At 44.5% G+C, this 24,708-nt stretch overlaps 1 protein-coding gene across 4 annotated transcripts in view; it reads right to left on the bottom strand.

The window, feature by feature from the left end:
• The window catches only part of LOC139048620 (DNA excision repair protein ERCC-6-like), a 374,291-nt gene that overhangs the window by 238,601 nt on the left and 110,982 nt on the right, over positions 1–24,708 (bottom strand). For all 4 annotated transcript variants that reach the window (XM_070523067.1, XM_070523070.1, XM_070523068.1 and 1 more), the window contains exons 6-7: positions 18,084–18,201; positions 917–1,054 (exon numbers count right to left, since the gene is read on the bottom strand). In XM_070523067.1, coding sequence (XP_070379168.1) covers positions 917–1,054; positions 18,084–18,201 — 256 coding nt within the window. The remainder of the gene's footprint in view (positions 1–916; positions 1,055–18,083; positions 18,202–24,708) is intronic.

The raw sequence follows: 24,708 nt of genomic DNA, 5'->3' as shown, positions 1-24,708 counted from the left end.
TGTTGAAATGGCTCCTACTTAGACCTTGTTCTCGTTTTGCTCATCGTCTTGAATTTCCATCTTCTGCCTTTCCTGTGTTTCTCCTCATAATCAGATCGTAGTTTTCACACGTAAAACCCCATAATTTTTTTTTTAATATGTGATTCCAAAAAATAAATTGAATGTAACATGCAGAAATGCTATTTTCTGTCTGCTATTTTGTAATCTCCACAATTTACTGACACAATATTGAAGCATAGTTGCCAAGTTTCATGTCGTTTAGGGGCTCTAATTGTGTGATGTGCAAAGGAAAAAAAAGAAAGGTATGCAAGAGTAGAATCAATTTTATTTAGAGAGAACTCAGTAAATGCATGAGCATGGGGCGCACTTATTCAGAACCTACAATTTATGCACCCAGTGATATTACAATTTACTTGGGTAATAAAATGCATTACCAGGCAAAAAAAAATTATTTTTGAGACAGGGTAAAACAGATAAAAAAGCTGGCAAGACATGCAGAAATCAGTGAATGCAAACTCCACACCAGCCATGAAGACATTGACATAAGGTCTTTTTGTTGGTGCCGTCTTACAGAAAAATCTGATAGCCTCTTGACGGTCAGAATCAGTGAACACGAGCGTCAGCAGACCGTCTGCAGAATGTTGATGTTGGCTATTGACAAGGATGCCAAGACAATAGAGGCTGCCACTGCTGGAAGTCAGCTGTCAGAAACATCCTCATAAGGTTGCCCAATAGAAAACAAGTACTACTTGACCATTGAAACATTGCCTAACCTTTTGACATGTTGTTGCAATCTAGTCAATTCAAAAGAAAGTGCCCCTACCTGTTTAATTTATACTTGACCGTTGAAACATTGCCTAACCTTTTGACATGCTGTTGCAATCTAGTCAATTAAGGAATAAAAAAGTGCCCCCACCTGTACAATTTGTTCCAGATCACCTTGGGCACATGGAATTCGTCATCCACCTCAACGGTGCTCCCAGAAGTGGAGTCATTTTCCTCATCCTCCATGATGCTTCTATGCTTCTCCACAAGCTTCTGCTGACGGTGTTTCCTGGTACAAGGCAAAAGACAAGCTGCCATGGTGAATCCTTGGTTGCAAGCTGCTTTCTCACACCATAGGTTGTGTCACAATATATGGTTGTACAACAGCAAGCACATTAGCTCAGATAAAACCATACTGATGTAATTGCCTATATGCATCAGATTTCCCACTGATTAGAGAAGGCTAGCTGGTAATCCACTATGTGTACAGCACAACAGTGCTGTGCACATCATGCACTAGGAAAAACAAGAAAGGGTCAGGGTCCAGGGCCTTCCACCATCCGAGCTAACCAGGAGACTAGCAGACTGCTTCTAGAACGAGGGTGAATTAATGTGCAACTCGGGCAGGGACAATGAATATGTCAAATCACTATTGCAGATCTTGCAAGGTGGAGAAAAGCACATAAAAGGAAAAATTGTCATCCACCCAAAAGTAACAAGAAGCTACACAAGAAACCCATACCGTTTCCCAGAAAGAAACCTGTTGCAAGGCTAGTGTGACAAAGGTTGCTGGAAACATGGAGTGAATGCTTTGTGCTGCTGCCAGCGGATCTGCGTGCAAGAGCGTTCGGGGAGCGACGAGGTAATCAAAACGGTGGCGGTGGTGGTGGTGGTTTTATTAATGCCGTGACGGCAAAAAGTCCAGAAAATCGGATGGTGAAGGGCTCTTTCACACATAGGCTCTCTATAGGGTACGTGGTGGTGCCGCGAAGCCGTCCGATTTATCGGGAGTCCGGAAAGTCGGTCATTGACTAAACACCAACAACTCCTACTCGAGCCAGCTTTACCACGACTTTCTTTCCTTTCAATAAAATTACAGCTAATTTTCCCTGATAGAAGCACAAATTCCCAGAGTTTTTCCAGGCTATTGAAAATCCCTGAGTATTCCCAGTTAACACGGTTGGTAGACACCCTGAAAAACTACCCTTGAGGACGAATTGCGAGAGTCCCAAGAACGTTATTTCACTGAAGCACTTGGGCATCTTGCATCAAAAAGCCCACGAAAATTATGGCAGTTCTTGGGGCACAAGGGCCATTGACGAATTGAGCAGGAGGCGTTGGGCAGCACTTTTGTTACAAACGGCAGGCCAATAGCCAAAATGTTTAATTATCCCTTTCAAAGTGAGTTTTCAAAGCCAGAAAACAACTGCGATGTCACTCCCGCAAGAGATGGATCAGGCAGTCTTCCATATCCTTGGAGGGTGTAGTTGAACTGCTCTTACAGTTAGACGCAAAGAAGTCAACAGGTCCAGATAAAATTCCGCCTATTTCTTTTAAGAGATACGCACAACTGACAGATAGATTTCTTCTTTTTCTTCTTTTTTTGTTCTACCTAAAAAATTTTTTGCTCGGCAACGTATGTTTTTGGATGGAGAATTTCATTATGCACAACATGCTATGCTGCAATGTATGCTGACGTACTATTTGTAGTGGTAAACATTTTTTTTTTCTGAGACCTATAAAAAACTACCGTTTTCTCGCAATAACGAAAGAGTTAAAGGCTCAAATTGCCACAGGCACGTCCGAAAAAGCTCTTAAGGCCTGCCAGTACACGTATTAGGCATATCAGTTCTTGAACTCTGACAGGAAACGGGGGTGCAAGCATGTATCATTAAGGAATACATACTGTGTCACGTGACAACTGCCCCTTCCCACACTTGTTATGCTTCACCGCGTAACATTTCTGTATTGAGGCGATACTAACTTTTGGAGACTGGCATTATGCAACGCGCTGTGCTTTGCGAGCTTGGAAGCCAATCGAGAGGATTACAAAGGCAGAGTCGGTGCCACGGCTGACAGTGGTGAATTCTTTCAATGAAAAACACGGCAAGAAGCTAGCGAACGTAGAAGCAGCTAGGCCTAACGTTGCCCGGTGGTGGCTACAGCTGCCAGCGGATCTGCGTGCGAGAGCACCGGTTTGAGGCGGCGAGATAATCAAAATGGCAGCGGTATACATTGACTCTATGGAGTACGTGGTGGTGCCGCGAAGCCGTGCAAATTATCGGGCATGTCCGAAAAATCGGCTGTTAACTACTCTGGCAATACCTCGTGCCGATGACACGGCGTCAGTGACGATTCTTTGCGATTCTTCAGTTACTGGAGCCAGAATTAACACGACTTTCGAATAAAGGGAAAATCAGACATCCACCCGTTCGTAGCAATTGCTACAAAGGAAACCCATACAGGTTCCTCGAAAGAAAAGCCTCATAGTTGAAGAAAAATTAGTCCTGGTCCGGGACTCGAACCCGGGACCACCGCCTTTCCGGGGCAGCCGCTCTACCATCTGAGCTAACCAGGCGGCTAGCAGATGGCAGGGCTAAGTCGAATTTGTCGACAACGCGAGGCAAAGGCAAGTGTTTGACATAGTAGTTCTGCAGAAACCCGCAAGGTGGAGAGAAATAATGAATAAAGGAAAAATCAGACATCCACCCGTTCGGGTGGATGTCTGATTTTTCTAACACAACTTTCGTTCTGATTTTTCTAATACGACTTCTAACAAAAAAGTCGTTCTAACACGACTTTCGTTCCCGTTCAATAAGATTACAGCTAATTTTCCCTGATAGATAGAAGCACAAATTCCTTGATTTTTCCCAGAGTATTTCCAGACTATTCAAATTCCCTGAGAATTCCCGGTTTCCCCGGTTGGTAGACACCCTGCGTGGAGCCCTAGTCAATATGGAGCACATTGTAACACAAGCAGACGACACTTGCTGTGTGCCGAAAGTGCTTAAGTGTAGTGAGAGATTCTTATGCATTCCCTTTCTGTTACTTTCTTTTTCAGAAACAAATTAACATTGCAACTATTACGAACATCATTCGTTCACCATAAAGATGGAAAAATTATCGATGACGCGCCCTGGGCAGCCAATCGGATAGCTCGCCCTACTGATGTCAATTTGGTGATTTACGACATACGGGTAGGGGCTGCTGAAAATTCCACCGAGCAGTGTGCTGCGATCGGCAGCGGTGTACATTTTAAAAGCTTTGTAATAAATTACACGCTTTACGCGGAGCACTTAGCTGCGTCAATTAATGATAAGAAAGACGAACTCTATCGACTCAGTACGTTTATACAAAATCGTTTCAGGTTCCCTCTAAGGGCTCAAATTGCCACGAGCACATGCGAAAAAGCTCCGAGTGCGTGCCAGTACACTTTTTAGACATATCAGTGCTCGTACTGTGACAGGAGATGGTGAGTGTATGCATGTACAATTAAGGAATACATACTGCGTCTCGTGACAATTGCCCCTTCCGACGCTTTTTATGCTTAACTGCAATACTTTTGCGTATGCTTCACTACGTAACACTACTGTACTAAGGCAAAGGTACCTTTCAGGAACCTGCCTTATGCAACGCGCCGTGCTTTCCGAGCTTCGAAGCTAACAGCGAGGACCACTAAGGTGGAGTCGCATTGTTGACAGTGGCGAATACTTTCAATGAAAACACAGCACCGAACAGCAAGATGCTTAACAGCGAACGTCAACTCAGCTGGGCCTAGCACTGCCGCGATGGTGGCTACGGTTGCAAGCGGATCTGCGTGCGAGAGCACCCTTCGAGGCAGCAAAGTAATCAATATGGCTGCGGTGGTGGCTATGTTTAATGCCATTTCGGACCTTGGTCCCGGCAAAAAGTCCGGAAAATCAGACGGCGAAGGGTTCTTGCGTCCAAAACGTCAGACGTTGACTTTATGGGGTACGTGGTGGTGCCTCGAAGCTGTCATAATTATCGGGCGTCCGGAAAGTCGGTCGTTGACTGTACACTGGCACCTCCTCCAGCCGACGACATGGCGTCAAAGTAGATTCATTACGATTTCTCTTTGTTACTCGAGCCAGCATTACCGCAACTTTCGTTCCCTTTCAATAAATTTACAGCTAATTTTCCCTGATAGAAGCATAAATTCCCTGAGTTTTCCGTATTCAGACTATACAAAATCCCAGAGAATTCCCAGTTTCCCCGGTTTTCCCGATTGGTAGACACCCTGTACATTTATATTGCGTACATACATTTACTAAAAAGGTAAGGCTTTAATAGCGAGTTTCTTATTACATCGTGATACGAATTTTCAACTGTTATAAATCTGTCGAAATTTTATTTTTCTCCCGCGTAATGAGCTCTCCCTCCAAATTCACATTACCTTTCTGGAAAAAAGAAAAGGGTGGCTCCATTACACGCGTAGGTATATACGGTATTAGAAAGAGGGCCCAAGATCAACAATCACATGGTTAAAACGCTTATGAATTTCAGACTGCACAAGATTGAAGTTACTGCTGATGTACAAAAGGCATTTCTTCAAATCATCATTCAAGAGCTACGCCTTGCGATTTACCCACAGGGTTGCTTAGGGGCTATGGTGTTGGGCTGCTAAGCATGACGTCGCGGGATTGAATCCCGGCAACGCAGCCGATGCAGGCGAAACTCGTGAACACCCGATGTACACTGGAATCCCGATTATACGACTTTCTCGGGAGCGCTAAGAGGGTAAAACATCTTTATTAATAATATTTGAATGGCGAGAGCAGTGTGGGAGGAACCCTCAGTCCAGGGCCCTAAGATGATTCCGGCGATTTTTCGAGCCCGTTGTATCACAGCTCAGATGACCTCGGGAGGTCCGTCGCGGAGGGCATCGTCCCACAGCTCTTTGTTGTGTAGGGGGTAAAGGAGAGTTGCCAAGGGAGGAAAGAGGTTTGCAGTGCACTCAATCATGACGTGGAAGATTGTGGGCAAGCTGCCACAGCCAGGGCAACAATCTGCATAACAGTGTGAGTAGAATTTATTGAGAGATAACATTTCGAAAGGTGCGGTTTGTAACTGGAGTAATGCCACTGCTTCCTCCCGTGAGAAGGTCGGCGGTGGTGCGGCGTGGGTGCGACAAATGCGTGTATAATGACGGAGTATGTCTTTGTAATGGAGCAAGGGATCTCCCCACTCTGAACTAGTCGCCTCACCACGCCAAGTCGCCCGGAAGGAAATTTCTCGGGCAACGGCATGTGCGCGTTCGTTACCCGGCAGCGAGGTATGACCAGGGGTCCAGAGTACTAAAAAGCATCGCAAAATGCGAGCGCCGTAAAATCTGAACATAAATTATGCCTATAAGAATACTACTTATTTCGCGCGACGGATTCACGAGAAACTTCAATGTAAACTACTAACATTCTCTGTAGGGCTTGGAAACCCAACTTACCAAAAAAGTAAATGGGATAAGAATTAATGCTGCAGTACAGGTACCAATCATGCTTTATTCAAACGAACCTTTACGGCACTCCACTGCCGCGATTCCCGCAAGCCGGCGCGAACTTTAAAAGAAGTCGGTAAGTTTCTTTAGGACCTTGTTTGATCCGTGAATTAAGTGCTTTCGCTCGAGTTGGGCACCGTCCAAAAGAAGGTCCTCTGTGGCATCGTGTGAACAGAAGAAGTTCTGGATGCCGTCTATGTGCCATAGCACCTCGGGGGGAACGTGGTAGGCACAGGCACGGCATCTGTGGCGGCGTCATTGTCCTCGTCCGATGTCGCAGCAGTGTCGGCACTAGGCAAAGCCTCCTCAATGGTGTCATCCAGCGACACCTCGCCGCAGATCATAACGTTCTCGTCGGCCTCCACGTACTTGGCGGGTCATGGTGAGGTTTAAACCCTCGAAATCGTCGTCGGCGAAGCCTGCATTCAGGTTGCTGCATCCCCAGCAGAGAAGGCGGTCTCTCGCTTAAAGCCACAGTGCTTGAACGAGTTAGTGATTGTGCTTTGCGACACTGCATTCCACGAACTGGCAATAAAATGCATGGCATCGAGTACAGTGATCTTTTTTTCCGACTCGCTGCGCTCCATAGCCACCAGCCGACGCTGCACTAACTGCTTCCGGTACACTTGCTTGACGCACTTACACCCAGCTTGTGCAGTTGGGCGGAAACAAAAACAACGTTTATGTTCTTCAGGCTGGACGTATCGGGTGGGTGGCATGGTGTGTTGTCCACGAAAAGCAATATTTTCCTTGCCTCAGCACCCATTTTGTTATCCAGCTGCTACAAAAAATTTCTGAAGAGCGCAGATGTCATCCACGCCTTTTTGTTGAAGTTGTAGCTGAACGGCAGCGTCACATTCTTAAAGCACCGTGGCTTTGCAATCTTTCCAACGAGCACGGGCAGCCTCTCGGAACCGCCCTCGTTAGCACAGAATAGCGCCGTCACACGCTCTTTACTATGCTTGCCACCATGACAGCTGCCACCTTTAAATGAAAGGGTTTGCTTGGGCTGCGTATGGTAAAAAATACCGCTCTTATCGGCATTAAAAATGTCGCAGGGCTTGTATGCAGCAATCATCTCCAGCAGCGACTCCATCCACTTGTTCACCATAGAAACGTTCATAGAAGTGCTTTCTCCGCAGGAGCGGCTGTACACAATCCTGTTTCTTTCTTTAAAGCGATCCAGCCACCTGTTCTTTGCGTGAAAGTCGTCGATGCCCAGACGCAATGCCACAAGGTTCGCCTTTTCTTTTAGAATGGCACCGTGAATGTTGATCACAGAGCTCTGTACTTGATGCAGGCACTTGACGAGAACTTTTTCTAACTTCTCATGCTGTCCTTCTTTTGCCGCTTTCCGCTTGAACCTGAACTTGTTGGCATTCTGCAATATCATCGCTTTGTTTGCCAGGATCGTCTTCAGCGAATATTCGGGTATCTTGAGGTCCTGGGCAATGCTGGCTTTCGTGTCTCCATGCCCATGCAGCTTTTCCGCTTCCTCGATATTATTCAGCTTATCACCGAGCGACAGAAATGTCCGATTTCGGGACATCGTGTGTTGCGTTTCTCCACATAACTCAAAACACCCATTGAACGCTGGTCACTAGTATTAGGACGAAGAACATGTGCGATAAACCTAGGCCTCTCTGTGCTACCTTGTCGGTGGTCTGCTGCTGGGAAGCTGGAAGGAGACAAACGCTTCCCCAACCCGACGAGATCAACGCCACCGAAAAGAGAAGGAGAAAGTGATTGTGGAGAAGAAAAGGCGCTATTACAGCACAGCGGGTGTCGTGGCCGGCCATTGGTGGGGGAAATAGAAACGAACGATGAGACGAGGCAAGGAAGAAAGCTGCGCCGGAGCTAACCGGTTGAGTGGTGTCAAACATGTGCAGAGACGGAGTGAGAAAAGAGACCAGCAGCACTTTTCTTTCGTCTGCCATTCCGTCCCACGCTTCGCGAGGGTCGTCATATGACATGGGTCAGGCATAAAATTGCGGCGGATAACCGGGGTTTTTAATGCATTGCTTCTATGGAGACTTCGCTGGGGCTGCACTAATCCGTTGTAACACCCGGGTCATCACAAAACCGGGGGACATATAACCGGGGTTCCACTGTACTTAGATATAGGTGCACGTTAAAAAAACCCAGGTGGTCCAAATTTCCGAAGCCCCCCATTTGGCGTGCTTCATAATTAGAAAGTGGTTTTGGCACATAAAACCCCATAGTATTTTTTTAATGCCTTGAAATTTTTATAGTTTTGACAGCACAGCAATGCCAATAAACCAGTGCCGAAAATAGTGGAGTGCCATTCGGAACTACAGCAAGTCCGTTCCTCTTGACAGCGATGCTTCAGTATCATTTCAAGCCCATCAATTCTGTGCTGAGATCAAGTGCAATGGTACTTGCTGACAATCTCACCACAGGAGTTCCATGTTTAAAAGAAGCTTTTGGTCTCTATAAGGAAGCAAATCTCATCTTTAGCAAAGCGGGCATGAAGCTGCAAAAAATGGTCCACTAATGATGAAATTATGAACTTTTTGGACTCATGCGATTTCTTCCACCCTTCACAACACGGCTTTCATAAAGGCCTCTCCTGCAAAACGCAATTAGCGCTTTTCCTTCATGACATGTACACTAACCTTGACCGTAACATGCAGACTGATGCCATCTTTCTAGATTATGCGAAAGCTTTCGATAAAGTTCCACATCGCCATCTTTTACAAAAACTTTCACAGCTCAACCTACATCCTAACATTCTTCAATGGATTGAACGACTTCTAACAAATTGTTCTCAATCAGTCTTTGTTAATAGCCACCTGCCTAACACCCCTCTGGTCATGCCAGGTGTGCCACAAAGAACTGTCCTCGGTCTTCTTTTATTCCTAATATATGTTAACAATTAATCCAAGCATGTTTCTTGCAGTATTCAAATGTTCGCCTATGACTGTGTCATTTACCACACTATTAGTAATGTTCATGATCAACTTGCTCTTCAGGAAAATATTAACAGCATACTTAATTGGTGTGACAACTGGCTAATGTCCCTCAATCCTACTGAACACAAACTTGTGTCCTTTTCTCATTGCCATAGTCCATCACTTCCTGTATTCCATCGCTAACACCCCTATTGAATTAGTACCATGCTAAAAATGTCTAGGAGTAACTTTGTCTTATCATTTATCATGGCGTACCCACATTAGTAACATCATTTCAGCTTCAAATAAAGTGCTCCATTTTCTAAAGTGCCATCTCTGCCTTGCCCCCCCAAATGTAAAACTGCTCTGTATAAGTCACTAATCAGACCAAAATTACAATATTTATCTGCTGTCTGGAGCCCACACAATGAGTTTTTATTAAAGCATTAGAAGTAGTTCAAAATCACACCACTAGATTCATTCACTCTTCATATTTGTATGACATCAGCATTTCACCTTTGAAAGCTAAATCTGAATTACAGCCCTTTTCATTGCGTCGCCACATTGACAGTCTCGCCCTTTATCATTAAATATTTCATTCTTCACTAAATAAGCCACCTTATATAACAGCTGCAACACGCATATCTCACCCGCCCATCATCGCGCACTACTACTTTTTCCGCCTCGTTCTTTTGTCAAGCAGCTACAGACAGGAACAGCCTTTTCCAGAACATCGCCATCATTGCTTCAACATTTACTTTTCACGATTGTGTTTGTGATCATCAAATGTTAATTAACCTTTCTTGCATGTTCATTATATAAATAAAAAAAACCACCTCTTATGTAATGCCCCCCAGAAAGGGGCCTTTAAGGTAATGAAACTGAACTGAACTAAGACGGCACATTGCTGATGAATTGGACTCCATTCCAGCAGTGGTTCCTACGAAGGTTCTTGGTGTGCTATGGAACACAGCTGCTGACAGGCTTATTAACATGGAATCACTGTTGCAACTTCTAAAGAAAAGGTCGGCACCAAGAGATACGTCCTTCCAATGACCGCACAGATTTTCGACTTATTAGGTTGCCAATCATTATTCAATGCTAGGATGAAAGTCCTTTTTCAATGTTGTGGGGCATGGCACAGTATGAAAAAAAGTTATTCCTGAGCCACTTAGACACGAATGCCAAACCTGGCCCAATAAGCTGAAATGCTCTCAGGTGTTTTTCACTCCCCAAGTGTGAGCTGAACTTGATAAACAATTTGACAAATATGTGACAAATATTTTGTGAACTCTTGACATAACTTATGTTGAGAAATTTATTCTTGCCATTGATTTTAACCTGCCAGATGTGGTGTGGACCTCATTCATACCGGCAGTCCAAAGTGAGTCATTGCTGAATAGAGCTATCAAGCAAACTGCTAATGTTCATCAGTTATATCACCTTGTGACCACCCCTACGAGGGTCTGCAAGTCCAGAGCAAACGTGTTACACTTGTTCTTTTGCAATGACCAAAGCCTTACATCTTCTGTTGTTACAGTGCCGGGAATTAGTGATCATGATGTTGTAGTTATTAAAATGTGTTGGGCTGTGACTCGGACATTGTCTTTACCCTGGACATTGCTTCAGATGACAACGAGAGCGATGGTGTGGCACTGAGCAGTGCACGTGTGTGCAGCACGTGAACACCGATAACCTGCCACCTGAGCCTCTGCAGTTTCCCTTCTCTTCAGTGCCCGGTATCTTGCGGCAGCCCACTGACAAGAATGACATTCTCGGCTGGTTAGGCACCATTGACCTAATGGTCACGGACACGAATCATTATGTGGTAGCGTACTTTGCTGCTGAGGGTTCTACATGAAAACCAGTAGACCACGATGAGATTATGGTCTTATTTGTGCTGATAATATAGCAGGGTATTGTCGGCAAATCTCAAGTTGAGATGTACTGGTCAACAAAGGAAGTTTTGGAGACAACAGTGTTCAGGAAGACCATGAGCAGGAACCGTTTCAACGTGTTGATGTGCTGCCTTCATTTCACCAACTTTAAAACCTTGGATGATACTACCCATCTGCACCCCAGGCTATAGAAGCTGTGGCCCGTTATCACAAGGCTGAACGAGGCATTCCTTGCTGCCTATGTGCCAGAACAGGATGTGTCCGTTGATGAGAGCCTCTTGCTTTTCAACGGAAGATTAACACGGAAGCAGTATCTTCCACTGAAACGTGCAAGATTTAGCCTGACATTCTTTCTATGGTGTGAATCTTCAAGCGGCTACATCTGCAATTTGATAGTCTACATTGGCAAGGGGACAGTAGACATGGCGGGCAATGAAGCCATGGGTACCAAGGTGATGATGGACCTAATGGAGCCCTTTCTTGACAAGGGTTAGCACACCTTGACGGATGAGAACTACTACTATTCACCGGAACTAGCCAACATTCTTCTCAAGTGGAAAACCAATGTCTATGGAACAGCTTGTCCTGGAAGAAAGGTCATGCCTCCGTTCAAAAACACCAGTTTGAAAAAAGGTGGAATTGCCACCTTTCAATGTGGGATATTCCTCACCCTCCAATGGAGAGACAAAAAGCTTGTGACTTTTCTAAGCTCCATTCATTCACCTGCAATGCAAGATGTTGACAATTGCAGGAATGTGCAAATTTCTAAGCCCCCCCCCCCCCCGATTGCTCTCGACTACAACTACACAATGGGTGGCGTCGACTGGTCGGACCAAAACCTGTCATACTATCCATCGTTGTACAAAGGGCATATTACAAGACACTATTTCACCACTTCCTTGACATCGCTATTTTCAATGCCTTTTGTCTGTACAAGAAGTCAGGAGGAAGACTGAGCCATTTGAATTTCCACGCACGACTTGTGGACTTAGTACTGGAGAAGTGCCTCCACACTCTGGCCGGAACAGGTTGCAGATCCAACTTATCTCTGATAAGGCTCAAAGGCCGACACTTTCCAAGAAAAATTCCACCAACACCAAAAAAAGCAGGAGACAACGTGGAGATGTGTTGTCTGCACACCTGCCCATTCGAAGGACACATCAAAGAAGCTGTGCAAGAAAATTCGAATGTGGTGCGAGGACTGCCAAGTCGGGCTTTGTGTGACACCATGCTTTGAAATCTACCACACAAAGAGCGACTATTAAACACGAAAGCTTTTGATAGACAAAGCAACGCCTGTGCACTTTCCAGTGTGTTACCGTGCATTCCATCAAATAAATACTTGGACTTTCAGTGCGTTCTGACCCATTACCATGACATGCATTGAGGGAAAGCTGTCTTCAACAGCAGTTCTTTGCTTTTTTAATTTCTGTGCTAATTCTAGACAGAAATCAATGATGTAATATATTTTCAGAATCAGAATTGCATGGAAAAAATTAGGACTACTTAAAAGAAATTGATGATTTTGGCACCTTTTTCAGAAGTTAAATTGGTGGTTAAAGGATTAATAAACCACCTTCAGGCTAATAAATTTTTCTGTCTGACAGGGTATGGTTTTAGAAAAAAAATTTCCTGCAACACACAACTTATAGAATCTACAGATGACATCACCAGAACGTTAAAGTCTGGTAGCCAAATGGATTGCATTTTCCTCAATTTCAGCAAGGCCTTTGACACTGTAACACACTCGCTCCTTTTTCTAAAGTTATCGTGCCTTAACATATCTCCTAACACACTAGCATGGTTACAAGCCTATCTTTTATGCCAAAAACAATGCACCGTCCTTGATGGTGCATCATGATCAGATCACATGTGTCCGTCTCAGTGGGGGTGCCACACGGCTCAGTTCTGGGGCCACTTCTTTTTTTTATTTATATCAATGATCTTGCTCAATGTGTGGCCAGTCATATCAGGTTGTATGCAGATAACTGCTGCATATCTCACAAAATTAGGTGCACGAAGGATTCCAAATAACTGCAAAATGACATCAACTCAATAATAAAGTGGTGTGCCAAATGGAAAATGAAAGCTCCACGTGTGAAAGTGAAGTGTACTTAAGTTTACAAAAAGAAAGCAGCCTCTACTTACAGATTACAGCATGGAACAGATATTGCTACGTGTTGCTACGGAATATTCGTACCTAGGGGTTGTCATTAACAGCACACTTTCCTGCAATGACCATATTCATAAGGTATCAGCAAAAGCCAGTCGCATGCTAAACTTTCTACCACATAATTTCAGGAAAGCACCTTCTGTTCTTCAAAACATTCTCTACGTATCAAATGTATGCCCAATTTTGGAATACGTCTGCAACGCCTGGGACTTAGAAACTGGTGCAAATATTTATGAACTGGAGCGTATCCAGAAACATGCCGCCCGGTTTGTAACGAGCAATTACAACTTCACCAGAAGCTCAAGCAAAATTGTCAAAGCATTGGGATGGCCATCATTTTCATTAAGGCATAAATATCTCAGATTATTAGATCTCTTCTATAACGTATTAAACAACTAACTGTCATGGATCTGTAGCTTTTACTAATCAATTCCAGTACAGAGCTGTCAGAAATCATTGTTCAACCACTGCTAGTTGTCATATCCGGAGTACCACAGGGGTCCTTCCTTGGTTTCCTTCTCTTTCTCATCTTCACAAATGACCTTCCTAAAGGCATATCATACAATATCCGACTTTTTGCAGATCACTGTGTAATCTATCGTCGTATTACAGACCTAACCGAGCATGCAATGCTCCAAAAAGACTTACATTTATTAAAAACCTGGTGTTCCAACTCTTTAATGAAACTTAACATCTCCCAATGTAAAGTTATGCAGGAATCCCGTAAACACACTAACAAGGATCACCCATACTTTTTAAACTCGACAGCCCTCTCCACCGTTGAATCGTATCGCTATCTCGGTATCACTATTAATAGCAAGTTGACCTGGTCCGACCATATAACAAAATGAGCTACCGACACCACTAAATCACTTGGTTACGTCAGATGTACCCTTGCACTGTGCCCCTAATCCACAAGAAAACTAGCTTATGAAACTTTCATTCAAAGTAAACTTGAATAGGCCTCAGCTATTTCGAGCCATCACCAAGCTTACTTAGGTAATTAATATATTAGAATCAATACAAGATCGTGCTGCTAGATTCATCACTTCCAGGTACAGCCGTGAAGAAGGTGTCAGTGGGATTAAATCATCTCTAGGATTCGAACCATTGGTGTTGCATCGTAAAATTGCAAAACTGTGCCTTTTCCAACTACTTTATTATAACTTCCCTGAACTGCATGGAAAGCTTCTAATCCCACCAACCTGTACATCTCGTCGCCTTTTTAACTCTTGCAGCATCCAGCGCTCGCATGGTTCAACATTTTCCTTTAATAAATCATTTTTGCCTAGCGCCATTGCAGAGTGGAATAATTTACCAGATAGAGTTGTCAATAAGCGTAAGCCCATTATCTTCAAACAGCTGCTTACTGGTCACCTCAAACCCTAACCTTATAATGACCGTACTGTATCTTCATTCTTTTGCATTTGCCATCTCACATTGTGACTGTTCTGCTGACTTGCTTTTGCATTCTATTCAGTGTGCCTCTTGGCCTTCTTTTTTCTCGCTCTTTTTTTTCTCTCTTTTTTTTTGTTCATTTTCTGTTCTCATACGAATCCACAGGCTGAGTTTTGTAGGAAATTGTAACCATATCTTTGTTTCTATTCTTAGCTTCTGTAATCCTCCCTCTTATGAAGTACCCCGACAGGGGTCCTCTAAAGGAAAATAAATGATGATGATGATGATGATAAAAACGGGGATCAATAAACAAAACTACATACAGTCACCCAGTTACATGTCATCACGAAGGGACCATTCTTTGAAAGTATGCGAATATATGTGTCGAACTAATGCGTTTAAATTTGCATTTTTTTTCAAAAGCAACACATGAGTAGAACAGCTTCCCGGCGTAGATTGTTACCACACTACACAAAGCATTTCGTTCATTTTTAAAAGAGCATGTCTTGACTTAGTGCTGCTTTTTTCACAATGGTTTTTGATGTCAAGGGCAACTGTCCTGCCAGCGTATGTTGTATCATCTATTGTATGCTGTTAAATTGTTCACTTTTACTGCACAATGTACACCTTCTTCTGCACTTCTGCTTCAATCTGCACCTTCTTCCGCAAGCGGGATAGCTGAAAGTGGATGTGGAGGAGCCCGAATGGCGAGACTAGAAATGAAATAGACCTTATACTCTGCGCTGGCCCTGGCATCATACAAGATATGGACGTGTTCAGCAAGCTGCGCTGCAGTGACCATGGCATGGTAAGAACTCGAATTAGCCTAGACCTGAGGAGGGAACGGAAGAAACTGGTACATAAGAAGCCGATCAATGAGTTAGCGGCAAGAGGGAAAATAGAAGAATTCCAGACCAAGCTACAGAACAGGTATTCGGCTTTAACTCAGGAAGAGGACCTTAGTGTTGAAGCAATGAATGACAATCTTGAGGGCATCATTAAGGAGTGTGCAATAGAAGTCGGTGGTAACTCCGTTATACAGGATAATAGTAAGCTATCGCAGGAGACGAAAGATCTGATCAAGAAACGCCAATGTATGAAAGCCTCTATCTCTACAGCTAGAATAGAACTGGCAGAACTTTCGAAGTTAATCAACAAGCGTAAGACAGCTGACATAAGGAATTATAATATGGATAGAATTGAACATGCTCTCAGAAACAGAGGAAGCCTAAAAGCAGTGAAGAAGAAACAGGAATTGGCAAGAATCATATGTACGCGTTAGGAGACAAAGTTGGCAATATCATTACTAATAAGGATGAGATCAAGTGGCTGAGGAGTTCTATAGAGATTTATACAGTACTAGTGGCATCCATGAAGATAATGAAAGAAAGAATAGTCCACAGGAATTTGAAATCCCACAAGCAATGCCGGGAGAAGTAAAGAAAGCCTTGGGAGCTATGCAAAAGGGGAAGGCAGCTGGGGAGGATCAAGTAACAGCAGATTTGTTGAAGGATGGTGGGCAGATTGTTCTAGAAAAACTGGCCACCCTGTATACGCAATGCTTCATAACTTCGAGTGTACCGGAATCTTGGAAGAACGCTAACATAATCCTAATCCATAAGAAAGGGGATGCCAAAGACTAGAAAAATTATAGACCGATCAGCTTACTGTCAGTTGCCTACAAACTATTTACTAAGGTAATCGCAAATAGAATCAGGAACACCTTAGACTTCTGTCGATCAAAGGACCAGGCAAGATTCCGTAAAGGCTACTCAACAATAGACCATATTCACACTATCAATCAGGTCATAGAGAAATGTGCGGAATATAACCAACCCTTATATATAGCTTTCATTGATTACGAGAAAGCGTTTAATTCAGTCGAAACCTCAACAGTCATGGAGGCATTACGGAATCAGGGCGTAGACGAACCCTATGTAAAAATACTGAAAGATATTCATAGCGGCTCTACAGCCACCGAGTCCTCCATAAAGAAAGCAACAAAATCCCAATAAAGAAAGGCGTCGGGCAGGGAGATACGATCTCTCCAATGCTATTCACAGCGTGTTTACAGGAGGTATTCAGAGACCTGGATTGGGAAGAATTGGGGATAAAAGTTAATGGAGAATACCTTAGTAACTTGTGATTCGCTGATGATATTGTCTTGCTAAGTAACTCAGGGGACCAATTGCAATGCATGCTCACTGACCTGGGTGGGTCTGAAAATTAATCTGCAAAAAACTAAAGTAATGTTTAACAGTATCGGAAGAGAACAGCAGTTTACCATAGGTAGCGAGGCACTGGAAGTGGTAAGAGAATACATCTACTCAGGGCGGTAGTGACCGCCGATCCGGATCATGAGACTGAAATAATCAGAAGAATAAGAATGGGCTGGAGTGCGTTTGGCAGGCATTCTCAAATCATGAACAGCAGGTTGCCATTATCCCTCAAGAGAAAAGTCTATAATAGCTGTGTCTTACCAGTACTCACCTACGGGGCAGAAACCTGGAGGCTTACGAAAAGGGTTCTACTTAAATTGAGGAGGATGCAACGAGCTATGGAAAGAAGAATGATAGGTGTAACATTAAGGGATAAGAAAAGAGCAGATTGGGTGAGGAAACAAACGTGAGTTAATGACATCTTAGTTGAAATCAAGAAAAAGAAAAGAGCATGGGCAGGACATGTAATGAGGAGGGAAGATAACCGATGGTCATTAAGGGTTATGGAGTGGATTGCAAGGGAAGGGAAGCGTAGCAGGGAGCGGCAGAAAGTTAGGTGGGCAGATGAGATTAAGAAGTTTGCAGGGACAACGTGGCCACAATTAGTATGTGACCGGGGTAGTTGGAGAAGTACGGGAGAGGCCTTTGCCCTGCAGTGGGTGTAACCAGGCTGATGATGATGTATTTTACAATTTCTTTGTATCATAACGTTGTTTTTTTTGTATAGAAAGCCCCCCAACAACAATGCCCCTAGAAGGTGCTGTAGGTACATGTATAAATAAGTAAATAAACCTACATGCTACCAGCTTCATGTATTTGCAGATGCAATTTGGATGTGGACAAGATTTGCAATTTGGATTAGCAATTTGGACAGCAAGCATAGACCATCACCAATAAGGCAGTTTCATCAGTGCACTGACCAACCAACCGATGAGTTAAGTCCACCGTTCTTGTTTGTCCCTCTCTGCTTATCTGTGTTTATTTTTGGGCTGGAACAATGTTTCGTAATGCTATTCCCAACCAACGAGCTCAGCTGACCCCACTTAGAGATGATCGTGGCCTTACATGTAACAAAATTGGGCACCAGTGATATATCAGCTGCACTGTAAGGCTGATTCAAATGCAGTCAGCCAACATTGCATGTTGATGTAGCAACCTCACACTTTAGACAATCAACATAGCTTTCATGCCAAACTGTTAACTCACTTGAGCCTCTTGAGGTAGGTCGCATAATTCCCATCGTCTGCGAGCTTCTTGAGACGCTTCTTAGGTGATTCTTCGGCCCGTCCGCTGGTCATCCTCTTGGCTTGTCGCCCCTTCCTCTCTAAACAAAGCAGATATTCATGTGGAGTTGACAATAACTTGCTTCATTTACAAACACAGTAAATTGGGCTGCTACTACAGTCGAGCTCGCTTGTAATGAACCCAGTTATAACGAATCATTATTTATGATGCGCACATTTCACTGCACTTATGATTCTCTGACACCACTTATGAAAACTGTGGCCAGATTTGACAAATATTTTCAAGAGCGCCGTACTATTAGAAGAACTGCTTCAAACCTGCTTGTGGTAAATGGAGGGTGTATGCGAAGTTCTACAATATGGAAGTGCAACCAAACTGGGTGCACAGCAGTTTTCACCTCCCTTTCCCCTGCTCCAGACCATGCAAGACAAAGATACGAGCACACTTCCAAACCACGACAGATAAACCAACACAAGCACTATACTGCAACTGTATTAAGCAACGTCTTAAGCTCAATGTTAAAGCAGATTACCCTGATACTGAAACGATCTAGTGCATGTAAATTTTGGTAATAGTTCCTGTAGATCTTTTATTAGTGGTAGCAATCACAAAAAACATGCATTCTGCAATAGTAAGTCCAACATTTCGAAAAGTAGCCCAGGACATTTTCTCATATACAAATATTTCTTTAATGCCTCAACATTGTGCATGAAGTGCCTAGAAATGTGCTTCAGCAATACACCGTAGAGAGAAGCCAGAGTTATAAGTTACAAGGTTTATTGGAAGTCCTTTCTACATAATAGACCAGGGCAATTCCAAAGCACCTTATGCTTAACCTTCTGGTGCAATATTTATTTATTCATTTATTTATTATACACACTTTAAAGGCCCTAAGGCAATACAGAAAGGAGTGGTACATAACAAAGCAATATAATATACAGACAATGGTATGCAGACAACATTAAGCGATAGCGTGGTAGACTGCTGTTTTGAATGAAGATACGTATATCTGTGATCTGAATGATGGACGCAGGAAGATGGTTCCAGTCGACACTTGTGCGGGGTAAAAAAGAATCACGGTACTTGTTCGTTCGGGAGAATGGGACGGAAACTTTATATCCGTGGTCACAACGGGATGAAACGTACAAAGGTGGGGTGATAAGCTGATTCTTGAGCATGGGGTTAGAGTGATAAACCTTGTGGAATAGACAAAGACGAGTACATTTGCAGCGTAATAAAATATCTGGCAGATTCAGGTTTTCTTTTCATACATGTAACACTGGAATGGCGAGAGAATGGCGGAATATAAAACTATTCCAATCTGTTTTCATTCATAATCCACCATTAGCTTTTCGTGACAGGTCAAAATGGCCGAGGCTTTGCCCATATGGGCATAAATACAGACTCGAAAAGTCTTACATTATACCAACTGCAGCGCACTTCTCCCTAATATCTAGTTTGCTCTCAGCGCCCTCAACCTACTTTTATTGCCGTAGCAACAATATGGGCACTACAGGTGTATTTCTGCCATCGCCATGATGTTCTGTATAAAAATCTAGGAGCAATAACATCGGCACCACACGCCATATGCTGTATGTGCGAGCAAAAGCGTGCAAAGGTGAGCCGACGATGGCGGCTCAATCTTGCATGCGTACGAGGGAGGAAAGCGGGGACGTAGCATGCTGTGTTTTGCCACACGCAAAGCACCGAGGGGAGGGGGGTTCTACTCTGGCAGCTGCTGTGTCCAAGGCATGCTTAGAGAAGAGACTACTGTTTTTTACAGCCACCACTATCTTGTTTCCGGTAGCTTCGATTCATTATGCAAAAAAGGTGAGGCATGCAGACAGGACACAAGAGAAGAGAAGAGGACAACACGAACGCCGACTATCAAGTGAAGTGAGCACTGAGGCAAAAAAAAGAAAGAAACACAAAACTCATCTGCACAAGCTCTGGAATGGTATCACCACGTGTCAGTTGGGTTCATGTGCCGGTCTACGTGAGAGATAGCTGTTAAGGCACTTAATCTCTTCCTTACGTAAAGTAATTGAAGGCTCACTCATGCACACACTTCCACCATTATAGATATGCCATGCCTCTACCACAAGACACATATCTTCATTCTTATATCAATATCGCGCATTCAATATTGTGCATTCATCTAACTCTGGCGTGCAGTTACAATCCTGGCAATGTAGGGAAAGATTAGAAGATGATCCACCGGTTAACAACCTTTTATGTTCCATTAGCTACTGATTGATACACCGCCCCGTTTTCCCTAAATAGAACTGGCCACAGCTAAAGGGAACTTTATAAACCACATCCATACGACAGTCAGTAAAACTGTTGTTCTTATTGTGCTTCACTGGACAAATATCTGTTCTTTTTATGCCTTTTACCTGCTCCCTTTTCCTCTGCACAGCAGCGCATATCTTACCTAGCTTATTGGGAGCAGTGAAAGCAACATTAACATCATATCTACTTGCAACTTCTTGAAGCCTGTGCGATACTGAATGAATGTACGGAACAGCGACTACTCTTTTTTTGCTATTACTGCTTTCTGTAGTCATGTCCGTCCCCCTCGAAACAGACTTTAGGCGTTCAGCCACAGTGGCCACTGCTACACTAGGTTAACCTGCTTCTAATATGCGCCGGACCTACGCATTAAAACTGGCACTCATTTTGTGCATGCAGGATCTGGTGAGAAAAGACTTAAGGCACGACGTGGCAATTTCGTTCTTTACTACTTTGGAATGCTTGGATTGAAAGTTTAACAATGGCTTCAAAGATCTTGGGGAGTACTGCCAACAAACGTGATTTTGTTTGAAGACCAAGAAAATGTCTAGAAACTGAATTACGCATTGCTGAGGAAATTTCTTGGTAAGCTTTACTTCTCCTCCATAAAGTGTAAATTGTTCATTTACTGAGGTAGCAATGGAATCGAATTGTTCTCTTGCAGAAAATCAGGTAATCATCAACGTAACGAAATATCTTGATAACGCAATCACCTACTACATCTTTATCGGGCGACCACGTTTAGCCGCCTAACAAATGTTATCGCACAGCGCGGGACGTGCCTGCATGTATCCGAAATTTCTGGAAAGTTATCGATGCTTCTATCCGCTGTCTGTTGTCGCCGAACCTTGTGTTATCTGATTTCATCGCTTGACGCGAATGGCGTAGAACATTGTAGAAGGCATGCGGGTCCCAACGATTAGTCTGGAACATTCAATGACTGCTGTATAAAAGCCGACGCGCTTGACCCGCTGATCAGATTTTCAACGATTGCCGACCGTGTTCGCCGCTATCGTTGTGCTATAAGTGTAGCCTGTTTTGTGGGCACAGGTTTGCCCAATAAAAGTTAGTTTTGTCTTTCACAGTATTGCTACTGTGTTCTTAACGTCACCACCACGTGACAATATCGCCAAGAATGGGGGTGATTTTTCAGCCAATACAAATGCCTGATTTCTGCAGAAACACGACATCTCTCCACCCAATCAGTGTTGACTTTAAGTACATTAAAAGAATTTCTAAAAAAGCTTTTATGGAAACACCTGCCCCTATCACAGTCAGACGTCTATAACAGTCAGACGTATATTTACAGAAAATTTACAATAATTATAGCAGCTGACAAGACGGTAAACAGCGCGCGAAGACCAGAACATTGTCTTCTTCCGACGATGATTAAAACATCTTCTTCATCAGCGTGTCACATGACCCCCGGCGGCTGAAGCACCGGCTCGGTGCTGGTTACGAGGCGGGCGAAAGATACAACTTAAGACGCGCGAAGTGGACTATGTTGGAGCGATGCTGAGCCACGCTTCGTTCAAGAGGCGCGATTTCGTACGTGGCGTCAGTTACTTGACGCAAGACACGGTAAGGGCCGGAGTAGCGTGAAAGTAACTTCTCCGAGAGGCCAACGCATCGCGACGGCGACCCAAGGAGAACCAGGGCACCCGGTGTGTTATGGACGTCACGATGGCGGGCATCATATAAGTGCCGCTGATTGTCCTGCGACTCTACAAGTCAACGTCGGGCAATATGGCGTGCTTCTTGCGCTTTGAGGATGGCTTCACGGGCGTACTCGGATGTGGAATTCAGACTAGCAGACAGAACGGTGTCGAAAGATAACGTAGGGTCGTGGCCAAACAAGAGGAAGAATGGAGAGAAGCCTGCGGTATCATGGTGAGACAAATTATAGGCGAAAGTAACGAACGGCAGCTCAACGTCCCAGTCGCGATGGTCATCGGAGACATACATGGACAGCATGTCAGTAAGGGTGCGGTTAAGGCGCTTGGTTAGACCGTTCGTTTGTGGATGGTAAGCAGTAGCAAGTTTGTGTTTAGTTGCGCACGAGTGTAGAATGTCATTGACAACTTTAGAAAGAAAGTAGTGGCTTCGGTCGGCGAGGAGTTGTCGAGGAGTGCTGCGGTGAAGGATGATGTTTTCTAGGAGGAAGTCAGCGACATCGGTTGCACAGCTTGTCAGAAGAGCCCATGTAATTGCATATCGAGTGGCGTAGTCTGTTGCTACAGTAATCCACTTGCTTCCCAAAGCAGACGTAGGGAAAAGGGCCTAAATGATCAACACCTATACGGAAGAATGGTTCTGATGGTACTTCAAGTGGTTGAAGACAACCAGCGGGGAGTGTGGGCGGCTTTTTACGTCGTTGACAAAGATCACATGCAGTGACATAACGGCAGATGTCACGGTATAGATTAGGCCAAAGAAGCGCCAACGAATGCGGTCATAAATCCATGACATGCCAAGGTGACCTGCAAATGGTACATCATGAAGCTGGGCGAAAACAGTCTGACGCAGATGCTCAGGCAAAACGAAGAGTCGGGCAGGGCCATCCGGGCGCATGTTAGAGCAGTACAATATACCATCTTGAAGTTCAAACATGCGAAGGAAGGATCGGGCCTCATTGAAGTGAGCCGTTGAATAAGGTGTTGCAAGAAGGCATCCCGACGTTCAGCTCCAATGTCGCGAAAAGCACCCAGAGAGAGAACGGTGACAGGGATGCCGGCCACAGAAACGTCAGGAGGGTCGACAGAATGGCGCGACAAGCAGTCCGCATCTTGGTGTAACCGGCTGGTCTTGTATACAACTGAATAGTTCTATTCTTGGAGGCGCAGAGCCAAGGTGCCCTGAAGGATCTTTGAGGGATGAAAGCCAACACAGAACGTGGTGATCAGTGATGACTGTGAATTGGCGGCCGTACAAATAGGGGCGGAATTTACCCACTGCCTAAACGAGAGCCAGACACTCGTGTTCGGTGATAGAATAATTGCTCTACGCAGAGGAAAGAAGGCGGCTGGCATAGGCAATAACACATTCGCGCCCTTGTTGTTTGTGTGCCAAGATAGCTCCAATACCGTGGCCACTGGCATCGGTACGGACTTCTCTTGGAGCTGACGCATCAAAGTGAGCAAGAATGGGCGGGGACGTAAGCAGCCCAATCAGCTCGGTGAAAGTACCAGCTTGCTCAGGGCCCCAAATGAATGCAGTGTCTTTCTTGAGGACCTGATTGAGGGCACGCAACGTTCGCAAAATTTTGGACAAACCGACGGAAGTAGGAGCAAAGGCCCAAGAAGCTGCGAACATCCTTGGCACATGTAGGCACGGGAATGTCTTTGACTGCCCGTATTTTATCCTGATCAGGGCATACACCAGAAGAATCGACGAGATGCCCGAGCACAGAAATTTCACGACGACCGAAGCGGTACTTGGAAGAATTTAGTTGGAGCACCGCCTGACGAGAAACAGATACGATCGTCTACAGGTGCTCGAGGTGTGTCGCAAAAGTCGGAGAAGAAATGATCACGTCATCCAGGTAACAGAGGCAGATGGACCACTTGAAACCGTGTAGGAGGGCATCCATCATTCCTTCAAATGTGGCCGGGGCATTACATAAACCGAAAGGCATCACTTTGAACTGCTACAGGCCATCGGGAGTAATAAAAGCTGTCTTCTCACGGCCCATGTCATCGACGGCAATTTGCCAGTAGCAGGAGCGAAGGTCGATGGACGAAAAATATTGTGCTCCATGCAGGCAATCCAGGGCATTGTCAATGCGTGGTAGCAGATAGACGTCTTTCTTTGTTACCTTGCTGAGGTGTCAATAATCGACACAAAATCACCAACTGTTGTCCTTCTTTTTAACTAGTACAACAGGAGATGCCCATGGGCTACAAGAAGGTTCGATGATATCTCGAGAAAGCATCTTGTCAACTTCGTGTTGGATGATATGTCACTCAGTAGGCGAGATGTGGTAGGGTCGCCGATGGATCGGGCTCGCATCACCGGTGTTTATTCGATGTTTTACAACAGATGTTTGTTCTAGAGGGCGTTATCCAAGGTCGAATATGTCCCAGTATGAGGCAAGGAGGCAACGTAGTTCTTGAGCACGCTGGGGAGGAAGGTCGGGAGCAATCATTTTTGTTAGGGCATCCAAGTCTGAAGGGACAGGGGGTGAAGCAGGAGTTGAACACGAGGAGCTGTCACAAGTTAAAGCTGAAATGTGGTAGTCTCTGGCTGGCGTTATTTGCACCAGGGATATTCCATGCGGGAGTACTTGTGTACAGAG

The sequence above is a fragment of the Dermacentor albipictus genome, chromosome 8 (genome assembly GCF_038994185.2).
Source record: "Dermacentor albipictus isolate Rhodes 1998 colony chromosome 8, USDA_Dalb.pri_finalv2, whole genome shotgun sequence".
NCBI lineage: Eukaryota > Metazoa > Arthropoda > Arachnida > Ixodida > Ixodidae > Dermacentor > Dermacentor albipictus.
The sequence above is the reverse complement of the archived record's forward strand: the minus strand, read 5'-3'. Positions and strand labels throughout refer to the sequence as shown.